The following is a 20,772-nucleotide window of genomic DNA, read 5'->3' as shown; positions in this document are numbered from 1 at the left end:
CCTGATCACCACCTCTCCACTACTTAAGCGCTGACCTGACATCCATTCCCTGCCGGATCGTTAGCCACTAACAGTATGTTGTGCTAGCGTCTCAGCCTCAGTTTGCTTAAAGTCAGTTTTGCTGCTCTGTTATTTGTTTGTGCCATTCACTTACCTCCGTCTCTTCTGTCAGCAGTTACTCTCCCGGAAGATTCACTCCACCTCTGCCGTAACAAGATTGGATCAGCTCATTCTCTTCCACCTACTCACCTCCACTGCCTGCTTCGTCACCTGGATTCTCCTGCAACCACATTTAAGTCTGTAAATAAATACTCACCTTTTCTCAACTCACCTTGTCCTGGTCTGCTTCTGGGTTCAGCCCTAGAGTATCGTGACAGCAATAGGCTCCCTAAAAAGCAATGATAGGCATCCTAACATTAAAAATACAAATATGAATACATGTGCACCAGATAAAATCACATTACATTATTGTCTAGTATACAACAACTAAAATCACATTTCATTAGTTTAAAAACAACATAAATAAATATATCTACCGCCTACATAAAACAGACGAAATTAATATAAAAAATATTAGATGAATCAGTGTTGACCTCTTTGGGGGTTGACTAGCCATTGTTTTGCATTAAACTCTAGTGAGTGATATGATGGGGACTCTCTTATTGATTGTGGTACTGTATTCCACTGATGTGCTGCCCTGATGGAAAAGACGCCCTGGCTGAATGCAGTTTTTCTCAGTGGGATTGTGCAGTCCCCCCTAGCTGCACCTCTTGTCACTCTGTTGCTGTTAGAGTAGATGTAAAGAAACTGGATAGAGGGGGAGGAGCTAAGCATTTATCGGTGTTTTAAGCCCCCAACTTCTCCTTCCAGGCAGCGCTAAAAGCGGTAGTGTTTTTACCACACTTGCTGTCGCAAATGTCTTTTCTTTACGGTGCTTTATTGCCCACTGTATAGACCTTTTTCACGGCAGACATGTTGACATGTCATAGTAGGAAAAGCACAGGTGTATTCAAAACCATTAATGATGGCTGCATTCCACTTAGAAGAGGCCCTGGTATTGTACATGCTGACTCACTGAAATAGCTTACGGGGACACTTGATGGAATTGAGCCATCGTTAAGGTTATCAATTTCAGCTGTGCTTTTCCTACTATGACGAGTCAAAATGTCTGCTGTGAAAAAGGTCCATTGCTTAGGTGGAGTTACGGGGAGGTCAAATAGTCACGATGAATATTTACTGCTAAATCAGTAATTTCATTAGCCGACAATCTCTGAGCTAGCTCGTGAACAACACCATCAGCTAACATTTTTTGACACTATTAACACTATAATGGAACTAAAGCTGACACTTAAGTCACAGTAATAATGACCAATTTGACACAATGTTCTAACATTCAGCCATTTTAGTTGCTTACGTTTCAATTTGGGTTCTAATCTGCGCCATGAAATAACCAACTTCTAGAAACTCAGCCAAAGGAAGGAAGGAAGGGGGCCAATTCGCGGATGTTTTTGAATCATTTACAATCCTGTAATTGTCTCCATCTGTTGAAAGCCCGACTGAGTGTGACTCCGTTCACATTGTTCTTCGTTTAATTTTCTTTTTTTTCTGTGATGGTCCGGCCCCAGTATCAGCCACAACTACAGCAGATAACTTCTCAAATAAAATTAAAATACAATTAGGCCTATATAATCTCCTGCTACCTTTTACCTATACTTTTTCAGGATATGGCAATGATGAAATGTGAAAGATTTTTTAATCTAATATTTTAAGTGCTTGTTTGTATAATTAGTCTTGCTTTGCCAGACTTTCCACCACAGCGCTGCAGAGGAAGGTCTGGCTAGTCCACGTAGCATGCGGGGATGGAAGAAAAAAGGTGCTCTGGTTTACTGGCATTTCTTAAAACCAATCACAATCGTCACTGTACGTTCAAAAGTTGTTTTAGTCATGCGAGAGAAAACTCAGATTGGACAGATAGTCTAGCTAGCTGTCTGGATTTACCCTGCAGAGATCTGAGGAGCAGTTAACCATAGTCCTCATAATTCCACCGGAGTTTAAAATTCCAACACAAACAAAGCGGAAGGAAACGGACATCTGCAAAAAGACATGCATCAGGCGGAATTTCCTGCGGCACTGAAGCAATTCCGTGGAACGTCCTGGAAATAGACAATAGTATAATGATTCCAATGACTCCATTGCTGAAGCAAATGTAAAACAGCAGTTAGTCTGACTCTTATTTAAAAGATGTGTTCATCCAGTTAAATCTTAAAAATATTTCCCTTTGTGCCTGATAAATGGAAAAAAAAATGTTCAGTGTGATTCCGATCTGAGGTTTTGTCATGAGCATGTCAGACTGTGGGCCTCAGAGCGATAGTGGAGTTATTGCTGCTCTTGCAAAGGTCAGTGCTGTTAGTGTCGTAATAAGATCCTCATTACACCTCTGAGTCAGAAATCCATCCATCCATCTTCTTCCGCTTATCCGGTAACGGGTCGCGGGGGTAGCAGCTCCAGCAGGGGACCCCAAACTTCCCTTTCCCGAGCCACATTAACCAGCTCCGACTGGGGGATCCCGAGGCGTTCCCAGGCCAGGTTGGAGATATAATCCCTCCACCTTGTCCTGGGTCTTCCCCGAGGCCTCCTCCCAGCTGGACGTGCCTGGAAAACCTCCCTAGGGAGGCGCCCAGGGGGCATCCTTACCAGATGCCCGAACCACCTCAACTGGCTCCTTTCGACGCGAAGGAGCAGCGGCTCTACTCCGAGCTCCTCACGGATGACTGAGCTTCTCACCCTATCTCTAAGGGAGACGCCAGCCACCCTCCTGAGGAAACCCATTTCGGCCGCTTGTACCCTGGATCTCGTTCTTTCGGTCATGACCCAGCCTTCATGACCATAGGTGAGGGTAGGAACGAAAACTGACCGGTAGATTGAGAGCTTTGCCTTCTGGCTCAGCTCTCTTTTCGTCACAACGGTGCGATAAATTGAGTGTAATACCGCACCCGCTGCGCCGATTCTCCGACCAATCTCCCGCTCCATTGTTCCCTCACTCGCGAACAAGACTCCAAGGTACTTGAACTCCTTCACTTGGGGTAAAGACTCATTCCCTACCTGGAGAAGGCACTCCATCGGTTTCCTGCTGAGAACCATGGCCTCAGATTTAGAGGTGCTGATCCTCATCCCAGCCGCTTCACACTCGGCTGCGAACCGATCCAGTGAGTGCTGAAGGTCACAGGCCGACGATGCCATCAGGACCACATCATCTGCAAAAAGCAGCGATGAGATCCCCAGCTCACCAAACTGCAACCCCTCTCCACCCCGACTACGCCTCGATATCCTGTCCATAAATACTACAAACAGGATTGGTGACAAAGCGCAGCCCTGGCGGAGGCCAACTCTCACCTGAAACGAGTCCGACTTACTGCCGAGAACCCGGACACAGCTCTCGCTTTGGTCGTACAGAGATTGGATGGCCCTGAGAAGGGACCCCCTCACCCCATACTCCTGCAGCACCTCCCACAGTGTCTCCCGGGGGACCCGGTCATACGCCTTCTCCAGATCCACAAAGCACATGTAGACCGGTTGGGCATACTCCCAGGCTCCCTCCAGGATCCTTGCGAGAGTAAAGATCTGGTCCGTTGCTCCACGACCAGGACGGAATCCGCATTGTTCCTCTTCAACCTGAGGTTCGACTATCGACCGAACCCTCCTTTCCAGCACCTTGGAGTAGACTTTACCGGGGTGGCTGAGAAGTGTGATACCCCTGTAATTGGCACACACCCTCTGGTCCCCCTTTTTGAAAAGGGGAACCACCACCCCGGTCTGCCACTCCTTAGGCACCGTCCCCGACTTCCACGCAATGTTGAAGAGGCGTGTCAACCAAGACAACCCCTCCACACCCAGAGCTTTAAGCATTTCTGGACGGATCTCATCAATCCCTGGGGCTTTGCCACTGTGGAGTTGTTTAACTACCTCAGCAACTCTCCCACACCCGCTGCTTTGCCTCTTTCACGGCAGAGGCTGCAGCCCTTCGGGCCCTTCGGTACCTTGCAACTGCCTCCGGAGTCCCCTGGGATAACATATCCCAGAAAGACTCCTTCTTCAGTCGGACGGCTTCCCTGACCACCGGTGTTCGTGGGTTGCCGCCCCTTGAGGCGCCTAAGACCCTAAGACCACAGCTCCCCGCCGCAGCTTCAGCAATGGAAACTTTGAACATTGTCCACTCAGGTTCAATGCCCCCAGCCTCCACAGGGATGCACGAAAAGCTCCGCCGGAGGTGTGAGTTGAAAGTCTGTCGGACAGGGGCCTCCTCCAGACGTTCCCAGTTCACCCGCACTACCCGTTTGGGTTTACCAGGTCTGTCCAGAGTCTTCCACCACCCTCTGACCCAACTCACCACCAGATGGTGATCAGTTGACAGCTCTGCCCCTCTCTTCACCCGAGTGTCCAAAACATACGGCCTCAGATCAGATGAAACGATTATAAAATCGATCATTGACCTTTGGCCTAGGGTGCTCTGGTACCAAGTACACTTATGAGCATCCCTATGTTCGAACATGGTGTTCGTTATAGACAATCCATGACTAGCACAGAAGTCCAACAACAAACAACCACTCTGGTTTAGATCAGGGAGGCCGTTCCTCCCAATCACGCCTCTCCATGTGTCTCCATCATTGCCCACGTGCGCGTTGAAGTCCCCCAGCAGAACTATGGAGTCCCCTACTGGAGCCCCATACAGGACTCCATTCAAGGTCTCCAAGAAGGCCGAATACTCCGAGCTCTTGTTTGGTGCATACGCACAAACAACAGTCAGAGTTTTCCCCCCCACAACCCGCAGGCGTAGGGAGGCGACCCTCTCGTCCACCGGGGTAAACTCCAACGTAGCGGCGCTCAGCCGGGGGCTTGTGAGTATCCCCACACCCGCCCGGCGCCTCACACCCTGGGCAACTCCGGAGAAGAAAAGAGTCCAACCCCTATCCAGGAGTATGGTTCCAGAACCGAGACTGTGCATAGAGGTAAGCCCCACCAGATCCAACTGGTAGCGCTCCACCTCCCGCACAAGTTCCGGTTCCTTCCCCCACAGAGAGGTGACGTTCCACGTCCCCAGAGCCAGCGTCTGCTGCCCGGGTCTGGTCCGTCGAGGCCCCTGACCTTCACTGCCACCCATGTGGCAGCGCACCCGACCCCAGTGGTTCCTCCCACAGGTGGTGGGCCCATGGGTTGAGTCAGAAATGAGTAAACAAAATGTGTGTTTTAATAAACCACAGTTTTCTGTTACTGTCACCCTCAGAGCTGCTTGTTCTTCTGCAGTCTCATCATCACTCATCTCTTCCTCGTCATTTGCAGCTTATATAATTAAGAGCTTTCATGACACTTTAGCAAGTGGGAACTGCAAAGGCAATAATGAGATGAACATGACGCTGATGTGTTGGGATACAAAGTAGTCATAATTAGACTATTTTAAGTTTCTGTCAGGGAATAAAAGTTAATTAGGCTTCTCTTAAGCGTTTATGAAAATAGATAATTGCTGCAAGAGTGAGGTTGTTAAAGATATTTAAAAAAAAAAGAGTTTAAAGATTCTTGCTAATTGTTTTGCCTTTAAGGAGTAGTTTGACATTTTGGGAATTTGCTTGTTTGCTTTCTTGCAGACGGTTAAATGAGAAGACCAATAGAACTATTTCAATCAATCATGGTATCCATCTTCTCATCTAACTCTCAGTAGCAAAGCGAATAAGCTTGTTTTCCAAAATGTTGAAGAAGCCCTTTAATTAAATTTGTCAATTCCTCTAAAGGCGCTGACACACCAACCCAATTATCGGCCGTCGGACAGTCTGGCGAGGTTGGTGACCCGAGTCTGTTTGGTGTGTTCCGTGCCGTCGTCAGTCGGAGGAGCTGTCGGCCTTCATTTGGGCCGATTTGACTTGTTGAATCGGCTGGTGGGCAGTCGGGCTCAATGACCAAGAGTGGGATGAGCGGGATGAACGCCTCTCAAAATCTGATGAAAATCATTTAAACTGACTTTTGGCGATCTGAAATGAAGACAGATTCAGCAACTGCATGGCCCGGATCCTCGACATGGCGAAAAGAGGAAGCGGGGAAAACGTGGAGGCGTCAGACTATGCCTGAGAAAGCAGGGAATGAGACGGATCCCCCTGCCCACGATGATAATGGGGAATGTGCAGTCCCTTAGGAACAAGGTGGATGAACTCCAGGGAAATGTCCAGCTACAGAAGGATTTCAGGGAATGCTGCGCCCTGGCCTTCACGGAGACCTGGTTGTCCAACCGGGATCAAGACCGAGACCTGTGGATTGACGGCTTTGGATTACCTGTTTGGATGAACCGGGAGGCCAGTGCAACGGGAAAGACACTGGGTGTCGGGGTATGTGTGTACTTTAATAGACGGTATTGTACCTCTGTGACTGTTAGAGAAAAAATATGCCTGCCCGATATCGAACTCCTGTCTGTGTCATTACGACCATTTTATTTACCACGGGAGTTTCCACAAATTTTCACTTAACAGTTGTGTACATACACCCGAGGGCAAATGCCACCACCACTTGCACTGTGATTTCTGACGTAGTGCAGAAACTACAGTCACTCTCCCCAGACGCGCCAAACTTTATCCTAGGCGACTTTAACCATGTTACCCTGAAAAAGACTTTGAGAGATTTTTACCAGTATGTCACCTGTCCTACCAGGCGGGGAAAGACACTGGACCTCTGCTATGGCACAATAAAGGACGCTTATCAATCGATGCCACTCCCCCCACTGGGCTCCGCAGACCATAATTGTATACAACTCCTCCCCACTTATCGTACTGTCCTGAGAAGGGAAAAAGTGCAAACCAAGGCAGTACAAGAATGGACTGAGGAATCAGTTATGTGCCTCCAGGAGTGTTACGATTGCACAGACTGGGATATTTTTAAAGAATCCTGCAAGGACTTGGATGAAATGACTGATGCTGTTTGCTCATATGTGGCCTTTTGTAGAGATATGATTATACCCTGCAAACAAGTAAAGATATACCCTAATAATAAACCATGGGTGAATAGGTCTATAAAAGATAGTATACAGAAAAAAAGACATGCTCATAAGCAGGGAACTGCCTCTGATCTACATGTAGCCACCAAAGAGCTTAAAGGTGAGATATGTAAAGCAAAACAAAGATATAAGTCTAAACTTGAAAAAAGTCTGGCTGAAAACAACCTTGGCTCTGCCTGGTCCTGTATGAAAATGATAGCAGGTACCCAGAAGCACAGTAACAGTAGCCATGTCTTTCCAGAGGGTTTTGGATCTGATGCGGAGCTTGCCAATGCTTTCAACTCTTTTTATACACGTTTCGACAAGTCTGATTTCAGCCAGGAGGTCAAAGGACTCCAACACAAACTCAAGGATAATCAACATTTCAACATCACATATAAAGATGTTGAAAATGTCTTTAGTAGCACAAAGATTAATAATAGTCATGGACCTGATAACATCTGTGGGCGTGTGATCAAAACATGTACAAGAGAGCTGAGTCACATATTCCAATATATTTTTAATAAATCCCTGCAGACTCAACATGTACCAAATGTCTGGAAGGATGCGGTAGTGGTCCCAGTTCCAAAATGTAGTAGTTCTAAAACTCTCAGTGATTTTAGACCTGTCGCTCTCACTTCAATTTTAATGAAAAATTTTGAAAAATTGATAAGGCCACATATTTTAAGGATAATTGAACATGCATTGGATCCCATGCAATTTGCCTACAGGCCACGCAGGGGTGTAGAAGATGCCACTCTCACTCTGCTTCATTTGCTCCTCAAACATCTTGAGGGAAGTGGGTCCCATGTACAAATTCTTTTTATTGATTTTTCATTTGCTTTTAATACAATTCAACCATATATTTTAGCCAACCGTCTTGTTGAGCAATTTGACTTTTGTCCTAATCTTATTGGTTGGATTCTGGATTTTTTAACAAACAGGACACAGAGAGTAAAGGTGAATGGAGCTCTGTCTGGTCAGCTTTGCTCTTCTACAGGTTCACCACAGGGGTGCGTACTTTCACCCCTTCTGTTCATTCTATATACAAACGTGTCAGAGCAAATATGTAAATAGGACCATTATTAAATATGCGGACGACTCCGTCATAGTGAGTCTGCTCCATAAAAATGACAGAGGCCATGGTCCAATAATTGAAGACTTTGTCCAATGGTGCGAGGAGTCACACCTTCAATTGAACATATCCAATTCAAAGGATATGTACATTGATTTTGGAAAAACTCCAGGATATGAGGCTATAACTATAAATAGTTAACTAGTGGATCAAGTACAATCCTATAGATACCTAGGGAACAATTATTGACTCTAAATTAAATTTCCAGGAGAATTGTGAGGCTGTCTGTAAAAAAGGACAACAGCGTCTATACTGTTTGAGAAAATTGTACCATTTTCATATAGACAAGACCATGATGACATTATTCTATCATGCTTTTATCGAAACCATTATATCTTTCTCCCTAGTGGCATGGTTTGGGTGTGTTTCAGTCAAGCACAAGAACCACCTAAACCAAATTGTAAAATGGTCAAGTAAGCTGACTGGGGAGTCCCAGCTGCACCCCCCCCTGTATGCTAAACAACTACAGCGGATAGCTATGGCTATCAAAGAAGATAGCCTACTACACCCTCTGAATAGGGAATTCCAGTATCTCCCCTCTGGACGGAGGGTAAAAGTTCCTGGTTACAGAACTACAAGATTTAAAAACAGTTTTGTACCAGCGGCAATCACTCTGTTAAACAAACGTTAAAATTATTTGCACAAAACGCACAAGCACTTTGGTAATGTACTGTTTTCTATTCCTTTTTATCTATGTTTTACTACCTGTTTTTATATGTTTTAATGTTTTGTGTGTTGCATGTTATGTTGTGGTCTACAAAGTTTTAAGGATGTCCTGCCTCTTAGACTGTAAAATTAGTTTACCTACGGGTACCAATAAAGTAACCTAACCTAGTTTCGGTGAACTATTTTCGTAAAATACGAGCTCGTATTCCGAATGAGCCGCCATTATGGTCGGTTTTGTAATTCGGGAGAAGCCAGACCCATGTGACACGTTCGTCCAATCAGCTGCCGGTTTTAATTTAATTTGGGCGACAATACAGATTAGCGCCGCAGAATGTCGGCGTCGCTTCGGTGTGTTCTGAGGCACTTTTTTCACCAACTCGGGGAGACTGATCAGTCCGACTGCCTTTTCTGCCGACGGTCGGTCGTCGGGTTGGCGTGTCAGAGCCTTAAGCAGTGTTATCTTTTCAGAAACTCTGAAAAAGAACGGTTTTCCTCATGTCACAATAAATACTGTTGATACTTTAATAATATAATAATACTTTTTAATACTTTTTATTTTGACATTGTTTCACCTAGATGATTGAGATCAACTTTCACATAACTTGTACTTGTACTTGGAGTCATTTTCAATTGGTATTTTAATTCATCTTCGAAGACTGTTCCCTTACCAAATACTGCCTGAAGCATGAATGTTGTCCTTGTTGTTGAGCTGTGTTGTTAACTAAAGTGAGTTCTTTCAATATTGAAGCTCAAAGTGTTTCCACAAACAGCTGAAAGCATCATCAACAGCATCAATGTCCTTAAGAAAAATCTCTAGCAACACAAATGCAGCAAAAGGAATAATAAAAAGCAAACAAACAACACTACTGAAATATTTCAGCTCTGAATAGCAGATGTAGGGAATACACTGTGTATAAAGTACATCACATGATTCCCACAACAAGCGGCTGAACTGTCCTTGTTCACATTGGTAAAACTGCTAGGACATCATGGGAAGTTGTTGATGACTGCAATGTTATGTGAGGCCTTTTCTGTACAGTTAAGTGTCAAAGCCCAGTGGAGCTGTAGATCACTCCATGTAAACTCTTTTCATCATCTTGTGAAATTAAATGTGAGATACTCTGTGCACTTGAAAATCAACAGCTGCCCACACATACAACAGCACCCACTCCACAGCACAGTTCATCACAGCCTGCGTGGCTGTGTCAAATTCAGACAATCACAATTGTGTTTGTGTGAAACTCATGTGAAGTAAAGCTTAACTGAGAAATGAATATTGACATACGTCTCCATCTTGATAGATAATTCATTATGTCAGGGCTTTTGCTTTAGTATCACTTACCGACTACTGAAGAAACACAGAGTACTGTTGTTCACGTGTAATTAGGGCCCGAGCACCGACAGCGTTGGTCGGCGAAGGCCTTATTGGTCCTCAAATGTTTCTTCCTCTTCTTTGTCTTTGAGCGCAAAAAATGAGGTGCTTGGGCTACTCAAAAACGAAATTGGTACGCATGTCAGACCTGGAGAACGTTGCGATCTGATATGGGTCTCGGCCTTGGCAGTGGCAAATTGGCCCGATAGCGCCCCCTACCAGTTTTCAAAGTTAAAGCCCCCTTCTTTAACTTTCACGTAGAGGCATGCAATTTGGGAGGCATATGTAGCATATTCAGACATACAAAAAAGTCTGTGGGACCCACCCCCTAAACCCAACAGGAAGTCAGCCATTTTTAATTGAAAATCAATGTTTTGGATGATTTTTTCAGGAGTTGTACTGTAACAAACTCCTCCTACAGATTTAACCCGACTGACTTCAGAATTGGTCAGCGCAAACTAAAGACCTTTGAAAAGCAAAATTGAGAAGCTTTTCATTTTTTATCATACGGTGTGGGCGCGGCAAGGCGGCAAATTTCTATGTTCCCTCGCCAAACAGGAACTGGTTTGTAACTAGCCTCTACGTTGTCTAATCTGCCCCAAACTACTCAGGCATAATAAGGGTCCTGGCCTGAAGACAAGTACATAGGCTATCAATATTGAATTATAATGATAGCGCCCCCCTACTGGCAACAGGAAGTTACAGTCGTTACACTTTGATGTCCTCTACCTAATGGGTTTACCAGATCCACCTCAAAAGTGTTCAGGAAAGCTTGATGATGCTTCAATTTGAAGATTTTTATTTTTTGTCTTAGAGAAAGTTGTGATAACTTGAACGTACATTGTCCGACCTGCCCCAAACCTTACATATATGATAACAGTCCAGGCCTGAAGACGTGCATGGGTTTCAGGCTACAAAATTTTAAAGAAGTAGCCCCTGCAGTGTGTTTCACGTAGATGTATGAAATTTGGTAGGCCTATGTATCATGACCAGACTTACAAAAAGCTTACACTAGAGCCATACACTAAACCCAACAGGACATCACCTAAATTAAAATGAATGTGCAAATTATGGATAATTTTGACCATTTGCAGACTATTTTAACGTAGCCCTCCTACAGATTTAACCCCATCGACTTAAAAATTCGTTAAAATATGCAGTCATGTTGAATAGCAGAAAAAGGGCATTTGTGTGATGTATACATATTTGTTTTTAAAAACAAAAGGAATCATATTTGTATGAAATAGTGTAGCCAATAAATGTTGGAATCTTGGATTAATTAAATGTAAATTATAAGCGTTCTCCAGCTTCAGTGAAGTGTTGGAAGTAGCTAATACAGATTACAATCTGAAGGAGATGAAAAATGTCTTTATATATTGAGCCATCTCAGTGGAATATTGTAAACACGTAGGGAAAAAAAGATTAGGTTAAAAAAAAAAACCCTGATCTTGTGTCATGTATGCTACATTTATTTGATTTTATATCCATCTTATTTATGTGTATTTTCTTTGCAGCCTGAAAAACTAATGCCACATGAATTTTAAACATGCTCACTGTTTTAGAAAATTGCTGTAACCCACAATATTAACACTACAAACACCACTTAATGTTTTATACTATTTCTGCAAATGTTTTCATCTTTGTACCATGTGATGGATGTATGGTGCGGATCGGATTGGCAGAAGACATATTTGAAAGACTATTATATGCTGTATATCTCAATGTTAAAAGTACTTATTAATCATTTAGAAAAGAAAGATGTTATTGTGAATGTTGGTGCCTCCCCCTGCTGGCAGGCTGTGAACCTGCAGAACAAATCATGTGATGAGATTTATGTTTGGTCAGGAGACCAAAATGTAAATCAAGTTATGACTTGCTTAGTGAAACTATGTAGAGGCTACTTTACTAAACTCCACAAAAGAAATGTAAATACACACAAAACTGACCTTTCAATACTGTAAAATTCAGAAAACCACTTGGTGCAACTTCTCTTGCAGAATAGCTTCCTAAAATATCTCAAATGTAAATATGTATTTAAAAAACAAAGAAAAAATATTGAAGCTGTTTATGTATTTTTGGACAGTTGTAGCACCTTACATAAGACTTATATTGATAACTGCAAAAAATAATTTCAAGTAGTCATTTCAAACCAAGCCAAGAATAACATGCAGTGGGTAGTCACTCAAAGATAAAACACATAATTTCCCTAAACACAGCTTTTAAAACCTGACTTCTTTACTTGGAAAAACATAATGGACTTAGAGTTGAACATTTCAGTTTGTGCATACATTTAAACTGTGAGTACTTTTTTAAAGCACTGATATGGTTCAGATGTGCTAAATTTTCATGCCAGATCTTTAATCCATCTTCTCCATACATTAGGGTACCAACTATATAGTAGTGATATGTATTTGACATACGGCACCACAGTGAGGCAGAAACTGCAGGATTAGTGTTGCCTGATCACTGCAGCTGAGGATCACACTTAAAAGTTTAACACATATGAAGTGCTATAAACACAAAACAGTGTAGCAGGTTGCAATAACTTGTTTTCAATGACTTTTCATTTTGATGTAAAAAACCCCAACTTTTAATACATCACTATCCATGTGCAGTTTAAAATATTACAGCAAGTCAAAAGGGGGAAAAGAAGCACCATCTTACATTTAGCTGTTACTTAATTTTCTGTCTGAAAAAAAAAAAAAAAAAAAAAAAAAGACTTGTATTATAGTAAATACTGTAACTTCAAGAAAATAACCACAACACAAGTTTTTTTTTTTTTTTTTTATATAAAAACGGTTTTAACAACTTCTTTTTTCAGTATAAAACATTACATAGTCCCAGGCCAATCAAACAAATTCACGGTCACCATTTGAAATAATAATGATCTCCCCAGTCAAACGTTCTACAATAACATACAAAGGGTTTTGTCGTTAAGAGGTTTTCTGTACTTTTTTCTAGTTATGGGGAAATATTACAACACAAATTCTAACAATCACTCTTCGTTTGCTATAATATTAATAGTAAAAAAGAACAAATGTGAACTCCTGGTCCATTCAAAGCCCAAGCCCCGAAATTTCTGGTTAACATGACATCTATGCAGTCTTCTGCTGGCCCTTCTTCCCAATGAGGGATTTGTGGATGTGGGGAATGACACCTGAAAACAAAAAACAATGGTGAGATTAAATATTTCATGCAAAGTTGGACATTAAACATTTCTAGAGAATCATAGTTTAGATTTAGAACACACAGATACTAGGAAGCAAGTTATGGACATACATCAAGACTTTTGATAGAACGTGGAAAAAATAAACGTAATTGATGTCTTTGTGAAGCTGTCAGCTTACCTCCTCCAGCAATTGTTGCCTTGATAAGGGAGTCCAACTCCTCGTCACCACGGATGGCCAGCTGCAAGTGACGGGGAGTGATACGCTTCACCTTCAAGTCTTTGGAGGCATTGCCCGCCAACTCTAGTACCTGAGAACAAACATAAACAGACATTAAGGCAAAAAGCACCATTTCACACAGAAACACTGCATGATGCAGCAAGTGCCACTGTTAATCACAAACATGCACACAAAGAGAAAGGCTTACTTCAGCGGTGAGGTACTCGAGGATAGCTGCACTGTACACAGCTGCTGTGGCTCCTACACGACCGTGGCTGGTTGTGCGAGTCTTCAAGTGCCTGTGGATACGACCCACTGGGAACTGTCAGGAAACAAGTAACGAAACGGTGGTTTGAGAAAAACTTTCTCTGATCAAGGTGGGTGCCACAAAACATATGCAGTTAAGCCACAAACAGACATACAAAGATTGAAAGAGATTACCTGCAGCCCAGCCCTCTGGGAGCGAGACACTGCTTTTGCCTTGGCTTTGCCACTGTCTTTTCCTGCCTTGCCACCAGCCTGTAAGGGTGATTTCAGGACATTTTTTTTAAACAGGAAACAATAGAGGGCATGACATTAGAGTAAAAGTAAGAGAAGCAAAACTGGGGTATAAAAAAGGGTATGGATCATATTTTCAATTTGTTGGCAAGGGAGTTTACAAATATAAGCGCATGAAGTGGTTAACGTTAAAGCAGAAAAAGAAAACAATGAGAAAGTCAACACTAAACGCACCGTATTAGCGCTACAATGTGTAACGTTAACGTTAATAACGTTTCGCTTTAAAGCTGCCCGTGAAGATGCCCGGTTAAACTGTTACCGCCTTCCCGCCTTTGACAAGTAAAACACAACAAATCAGCGCGGGTAACGATAACGATTATCGGAATTTAAATGCACAACACCTAGAAATAAACCGATTGAGTTGAAAAAAAATAATATAGAGAAATTCTCACAAAAACATGGGAAGCTGTCAGCAGGATGCTGCAGGGACCCCGCGACAAACACAGCTTTTAGATCTTAAGTTGTCCTTATTTTTTTTTTTAAATAGCTACCTCACAGAGTCTTCTGACGAAATGCGCATATCACACAGTCGTTTTACGCTATTCTCCTTATTTTTGAAAGACTTACGGGTTAACTAGCTAATGGTCAGCTAATGAAACAGCTAGCTAGCTAGCTAGCGTTAAACTTAGCTAGCTTGCTAATGGCTGCTAACGTTAATCCACCTTTCAGAGAGGAAGCACTTTGCGTTGAATCCAAGTTTACACTTTTAATTAACCGCTCCACTTCTGCAAAATAGGAACTACCTCCCACACCACGTAGTAATGCCACCTTTAACGTAAAAACAACAAAACTCGACTTTTCACGCTGACATGAATGCTAACGTGTTAGCTGACAGTTAGCTCTTTATCAAGCTTTTTTAACCACACACGTTCTGGTCGAATTTCCTCAGTTCAAATTGAAAACAGCACTTTCTACAGTTGCACATTAATTGCAATACAAATGTACCGACATCCCCGGTAAAGCATTTAGCACTAGCCGAAGCGCACATACCATTTTTCCGTCTCGTTATTTGATTGTAGAACTGAGTAGATAGCAAACAATTTTGGCTCCCGAAAGCAAAGAAACAATAAACCCTTTCGCAAATCGTTTGCATGCGACCCCTCGTGGAAGTCTACACAGCCAATCAGATTGTGTTTTGTTACTTCGAATCTCTGTTTCGACCAATTGCCAAAAGGCTTGCAGAACATTCACCCATCCCCCACCCTACGATCATCGTGCCTGCCTTTGCGCACGAAACCAACAAGTAGGCGGGACGCAACGTTTTTACTTCTTAGGATGGCGAAGTCACGACTCACTCTACTGTCACTCTGATTGGCTAGTAGTCCCTGTCCACTCTGGGTGGGTTGGTTAGTTTTAGGCAAGAAGAGTGGGATTGGGTAAATGTAGGGTAAAAATGTTAGGTTAAGCCATTAAGATGCGGAGTAGGGCGGGAAATGCCTTCGCCATCCTGGGAAAAAAGATCTTGCAGGCGGGACAGTGAAGTGCCCTCCTTCCAGAGAGGCATCTGTCCCAAAAATGTACTAAATACATAATCAGGGGGCCGTATTTGGAATTAACTCTTGACTTTCAGCACAAGGACACTCATAACTTCTTCAAATACTAATAGTGTTGCACTAATCGCATTAGAACTGGTTATGCAAACAGTAAACTCACCAACGGACACATTTTCCGTCGTAGATGTTCGTTAAACATTGTTTTAAATACTGAGGTGGAGAGCGGTTATGGACTAAATACAATATATACTTGAATGTCATCCAGAAGGCGGATGTGTTTTAATAGACAGGCAGGATACTTGTCCAATAAAAATGCAAGCCCTCTATCTGATGTTGTAATTGGCAACAACAGCTGCCAATCAGAGCCCAGTAACCAGCGTCCGGTTTCCTCAGCGAGCTCGGAAAGCAAGGGGCGGTGGGGGGTCAAAGATACGCAGAGAAACGGGCTGCTGGTGGCGAAGATGGCGGATGGGGACAGTGGCAGTGAGCGCGGTGGTGGAGGCAGCAGCAGCGGCGGAGGGGGAGGAGGAGGAGGCGGCAGCGGATTTCAGCAATACCAGCGGGAAGTGGAGACCCAGGAGCTGGCCTCGAAGCGGCTGGACATTCAGAACAAACGCTTCTACCTTGATGTAAAGCAGAACGCCAAAGGCCGGTTCATCAAAATCGCCGAGGTTGGCGCTGGGGGCTCGAAAAGTCGGCTGACCCTCTCCATGTCAGTTGCGGCAGAGTTCCGCGACTACCTGGGGGATTTCATAGAGCACTACGCCCAGCTTGGGCCTAGCACCCCGGAGCAGATCGCTCAATCATCCGGTGGGGATGACAGCGGGCCTAGACGGGCCCTAAAGAGCGAGTTCCTGGTGCGTGAGAACCGAAAATACTACCTCGACCTGAAGGAGAACCAGCGGGGTCGGTTTCTCCGGATACGGCAGACCGTCAACCGAGGCCCCGGTTTCGGAGTTGGAGTGGGTGGCATCCCCGGGGCTGGTCTGCAGGCCGGACAAACCATTGCACTACCGGCTCAAGGCTTAATAGAGTTTCGTGACGCTTTGGCCAAGTTGATAGACGACTACGGGGGAGATGAGGAGGAGCTGGCCGGCGGTGGAGGGGCCGGGGGCTACAGCGAGCTTCCGGAGGGCACCTCGATCATGGTGGACTCCAAGCGGTTCTTCTTTGACGTTGGGTCCAACAAGTACGGAGTTTTCTTACGGGTGAGCGAAGTGAAGCCCAGTTACAGAAACTCTATAACAATCCCCTTCAAGGCGTGGAGCAAGTTCGGGGGAGCGTTCAGCCGCTACGCCGAGGAAATGAAAGAGATCCAGGAGCGGCACCGGGATAAGATGTACGAGAGGAGAGTCGGAGAGGAGTCGGAGGGCGACGACGTGGACGACGATTGATGGAGAGGTGGTTACATGTGATGAAGCTGACAACATGATGCAAAGCCTGGCGTTAAACAAAGAGAGATGAACGACTATTCTGTGCATGACGAATCGAACTTTACAATGCTAAAACAACGGAGTAAAATTAAAAATGTGTATATTTGACTGATAAATCACTGTCTACATAAGGAATCATGTCCTAAAGTTTAGGTCGATGTTATAGCTAAATGAGTGCGAACTGCATAGTCAGCTCCTGTATGAGATTCCCCATTGATAAATATATATATATATATTGATTTTTCTATTTGATAACCTCCCATGTAGCCCAACTAATTAAGTTTGACAGTGCTCAAGATACACCAATAGGTTACCAGACCCACTTCCTGCTTGATATCCCTGCAGAGCTCACCTGGTGCTGACCTGTAGTCTGTGTGATGATAATAAGGATAAGTGTGAAACGTGTGACATATTCATACCAACAGGTGCAGAGTGGGAGTGAGACTGAGCACTTGCATCACTCACCATGGCTGTGTGTGTTTTTGTCTATAATGACCTGTAACGAACGGCTTGCCCACAGACCCACACCAAGAGTCACTGTCTCAGCTATAGGGGGCATCCTTGGCATCTCAGGACATCCACTCAGCCCAGCGAGGTCTTATAAGGTGATCTTTACAAGCACATGACTCATTTGGATCCTCTGGACAATCCAAACGAGTCCAAATGACCTCTTCCCTCCCTCTCTCCTTCCTGGGCATCCCTTAGGTGCTAACCACCTGCTCCGATAGCTGAAACGTGGTGAGGCCTCCTCACACGTGGCTTGTTTTGTCTCAGGGCTGGCTGGTCCAATCTGTATTTTTGGGTATATCAGCATTACCTGTGCCTGTGCATCATCTTTTTAGAGGTTCTGGGTGCAGAGCTGGTCAGCCAGTAGCTGCAGTCGAGACGTCTTTGGCAACTGATGATGTCTCATATGATGCAGTCCCATGTTTGACCCCTGTTACCTTTTTGTCAAAGGGGACGGGGCGAGCTCAGGCCTCTAGCACTGGTCACGATTTTTCGAATTAAAGTTAATATTGCCGAACTTAAGCTATGGTCTTAAGGGAATTGACCTTGTTGGCTTATTTAGGGTGCATAAGAAGAAAAAAGAAAAAAAATATACTGGAAGAGATTTACTTACTAAAAAGATCAAGTATAGATAGAACTTATTTTTCAAAAAAGATATATTGAAATGTGTCTTCGAAATATGAGACATTTATTAGCTAATGCTGCCTAAAGTGGCTTATTTAAAACACTAAACTTGGATGCAACTGTCCAAGATGATATTTCATACCTGCTTTTTTTCCTAACATTTCTGTTATTCCTTAGAGGAAATTAAGAAGATTACAACAAATTGATAAAGTATGTTATAGCAATTTCTAGAAACAACTTCATTGAAGAAGTTTGTCAGCAAACACTAAGCACTCCAGTTCACTTTACATAGCATCAAGTTGTCCCCTCGTTTCAGTCCACCCGTTACCATTTTTGTCACAAACTGGCTTTCCATCAGTTGCCATACGACGCACACAAACACCTGCAATCATCAACATTTTGTCTTTAGTGCTCCTTTTTAAAAAATATGAATTTTTGCATGCCTGCTCTTACGCGGAGCTGCCTTGTGTTCTTTTGTTTTGCATATTCTGATTGCTGTATGATGGTATTTATCCATTTTTGAGAGCGGTTTCAAGTTTTATTTCTTGCAATGGAAAAGGTTTAAAAGTTTACTTCTCAGCCTAATAAAAAAAAAAAAAAAAGCCACAAAGTTCCGTGCTTTGAGGAATGTCACATTCATTGTCATTCATTTCCTTTGGTGTGTAAACCTCTCGTTGAATTTTACTTTACCCATTTACACAGCAGAAAAATGCCATATGAAAAAAATAAACACATAGGAGCAATAGTTTCATTTTATTTTCTATTGATATAAATATACTATATATAATATTACACGTGAGATTGAACTACATCCTTCTTCCTGTACTGTGTTATGTGAAATGGCAGCTGTTTCAGTCATGTGTGTTCTGCTGTAATATACCAAGTTCCTTTCAACAAGAAATAAAAAAGGATTTTGCTCAGGAGAGGTGTGTTTTTTTGTCCTCCCCACTTCAGAGAGGAGCTCACTCTATCTTTAGAGGATCAGTGCAACAAAGTTGTGATTTTTTTCTTGATATTTTTAAGGCAAAAGTTATTGATTAACCAGCCGGTTGCAATTATTTCATAATGTCCAAAAAATAGTGGAAAATACTCATCACAACGGACAAGGAGACATGTTTAAATTGCTTGATTTGTCTTACCAACAGTTAAAAACAAAATATATTCAATTTACAATCATAGAATAGTCAGTAAACCTTTTTTTGTATAAAGGTAGTAGCGTAAAAAGTAGGCTACAATATTTCACTCTGAAATGTAATTGAGTAGCAGTATAAAGCAACAGCACCTCCTACTTAAGTAAATGTAATTAGTTACTTTCCACTGCTGGCAAGTAAACATTGGAAGTAGTTTGATTTAAAAACACCCTTGGGTCAACGTTCAGTATTAGCTTTTTCCAGAGCTTTCAACCACATGAGTTAAGATTTTCTTTATAAAATGACTGTACAACGTCAAGAGTTAACTTTCATGCTCAACTATTAATAAGATCATGTTTCTTTTCATTTCAGACTTGGACATCATTTTTTTTCTTTTTTTTTTGCGAAGACAGTTTACACAAGCTCAGTGTTTTCAGGGCTTTTCACGACACTGAGGGTTAAAAGGGGAAGAATGACAGACGCCTGTATTTCCAGTGTGTCACTGAAAACAAAGACATTTACGTAAGACAGCATGTAAATCCTAACATTCATCTTATTCAAGTAAAAGATAACAACTGGCAATATTACAGATAAGATCCTCCTGTCTGGTTTGAAGTGTATCAGTGAAATCACTTGCTGTAATCTTATTTCTGTTGGCCCTCTGTCGCACATTGTCACCTTTCCAAGATTACATGTAAGACACCTTACTGATAAGGTAAAATGCAGAATGGCTCCAATATTATATCATCTGTTTTGGTCCTGATACAATTTGTTAGTACTCAACAGAGGCATAGAAATATCTGCTTATGTTTCAGATACTGAGGAATACAGTGAAAAAGACTTACTAAAGTAAAAGTAGCAATACCGCAGTGCTCTTTTTACAAGTAAAAGTCCTGTATACAAAACCTTTCTTAAGTAAAAGAATAATAAGCAAATTGTACTTCAAGTATAAAAACTAAAAGTAGTCATAATGCAAAATGGCCCCATTCAGAGTGTTATATTTATCATAGAGACACATTACTGAATTACTAACATTTAAGTAGCTTTTTAATGTTGTTGAGAGAGTTAATTTTGACTACTTCACAAACTGTTGGGTAGTTTAATCTACAACAATGCTGATCGTATGTATAAACTGTATAAACAGAAAAATTACAAGATGAAAACATGAAAAAACATTAAAAAGATTGAAAGTGTGTGCAGTACGTGCATCAAAACACCTGATTGAAAAATATGAGTTTAAATTTAAAAAAAAAGTGCATATACTTTGCCAGTGCTGAATTTGCCCTGAAAATGTACCTCTAAACAAGACAGTGATGGAATGTAACATTTACACACCTTTTAAATTAGCTCTACCTTTAACAGCTGCAACATTAAAGTGATGAACACATTAATGCTTTTTGTAATTTTACTAAAGTAACATTTTCAATGCAGGGCTTTTACTTGTAAACTGTAGTAT

General features: G+C 42.6%; 2 protein-coding genes across 2 annotated transcripts; one reads left to right on the top strand and one right to left on the bottom strand.

Moving 5' to 3' along the window:
* Positions 1 to 12,745: 12,745 nt before the first annotated feature.
* LOC116054009 (histone H2A.V) lies at positions 12,746 to 15,371 on the bottom strand. The gene is made up of 5 exons (XM_031305270.2): positions 15,120 to 15,371; positions 14,013 to 14,090; positions 13,780 to 13,893; positions 13,533 to 13,662; positions 12,746 to 13,342 (listed from the first exon to the last, which is right to left on the bottom strand). The coding sequence occupies exons 1-5, from the start codon at positions 15,120 to 15,122 to the stop codon at positions 13,281 to 13,283; spliced, it is 387 nt and encodes a 128-aa protein (XP_031161130.1). The 5' UTR covers positions 15,123 to 15,371; the 3' UTR covers positions 12,746 to 13,280.
* A 528-nt stretch (positions 15,372 to 15,899) lies between these two features.
* LOC116054008 (transcriptional activator protein Pur-beta-like) lies at positions 15,900 to 19,109 on the top strand. Its single transcript, XM_035996110.1, has one exon. It carries the CDS (start codon positions 16,084 to 16,086, stop codon positions 17,014 to 17,016), a length of 933 nt encoding a protein of 310 aa, XP_035852003.1. The 5' UTR covers positions 15,900 to 16,083; the 3' UTR covers positions 17,017 to 19,109.
* The last annotated feature ends 1,663 nt before the right edge of the window (positions 19,110 to 20,772 follow it).

The sequence above is a fragment of the Sander lucioperca genome, chromosome 2 (genome assembly GCF_008315115.2).
Source record: "Sander lucioperca isolate FBNREF2018 chromosome 2, SLUC_FBN_1.2, whole genome shotgun sequence".
In the NCBI taxonomy this organism is placed as follows: Eukaryota; Metazoa; Chordata; class Actinopteri; order Perciformes; family Percidae; genus Sander; species Sander lucioperca.
This window is presented reverse-complemented; position numbering and strand designations above follow the sequence as displayed.

Excerpts from the sequence above, each read along its gene's own strand:
- LOC116054008 (XM_035996110.1), top strand. The coding sequence starts at position 16,084 with ATGGCGGATGGGGACAGTGGCAGTGAGCGCGGTGGTGGAGGCAGCAGC.
- LOC116054009 (XM_031305270.2), bottom strand. Across the intron at positions 13,894-14,012 it reads CCCAGAGGGCTGGGCTGCAG|TTCCCAGTGGGTCGTATCCA; the intron begins GTAATCTCTTTC and ends GTTTCCTGACAG. Across the intron at positions 13,663-13,779 it reads TCGAGTACCTCACCGCTGAA|GTACTAGAGTTGGCGGGCAA; the intron begins GTAAGCCTTTCT and ends GTTTGTTCTCAG.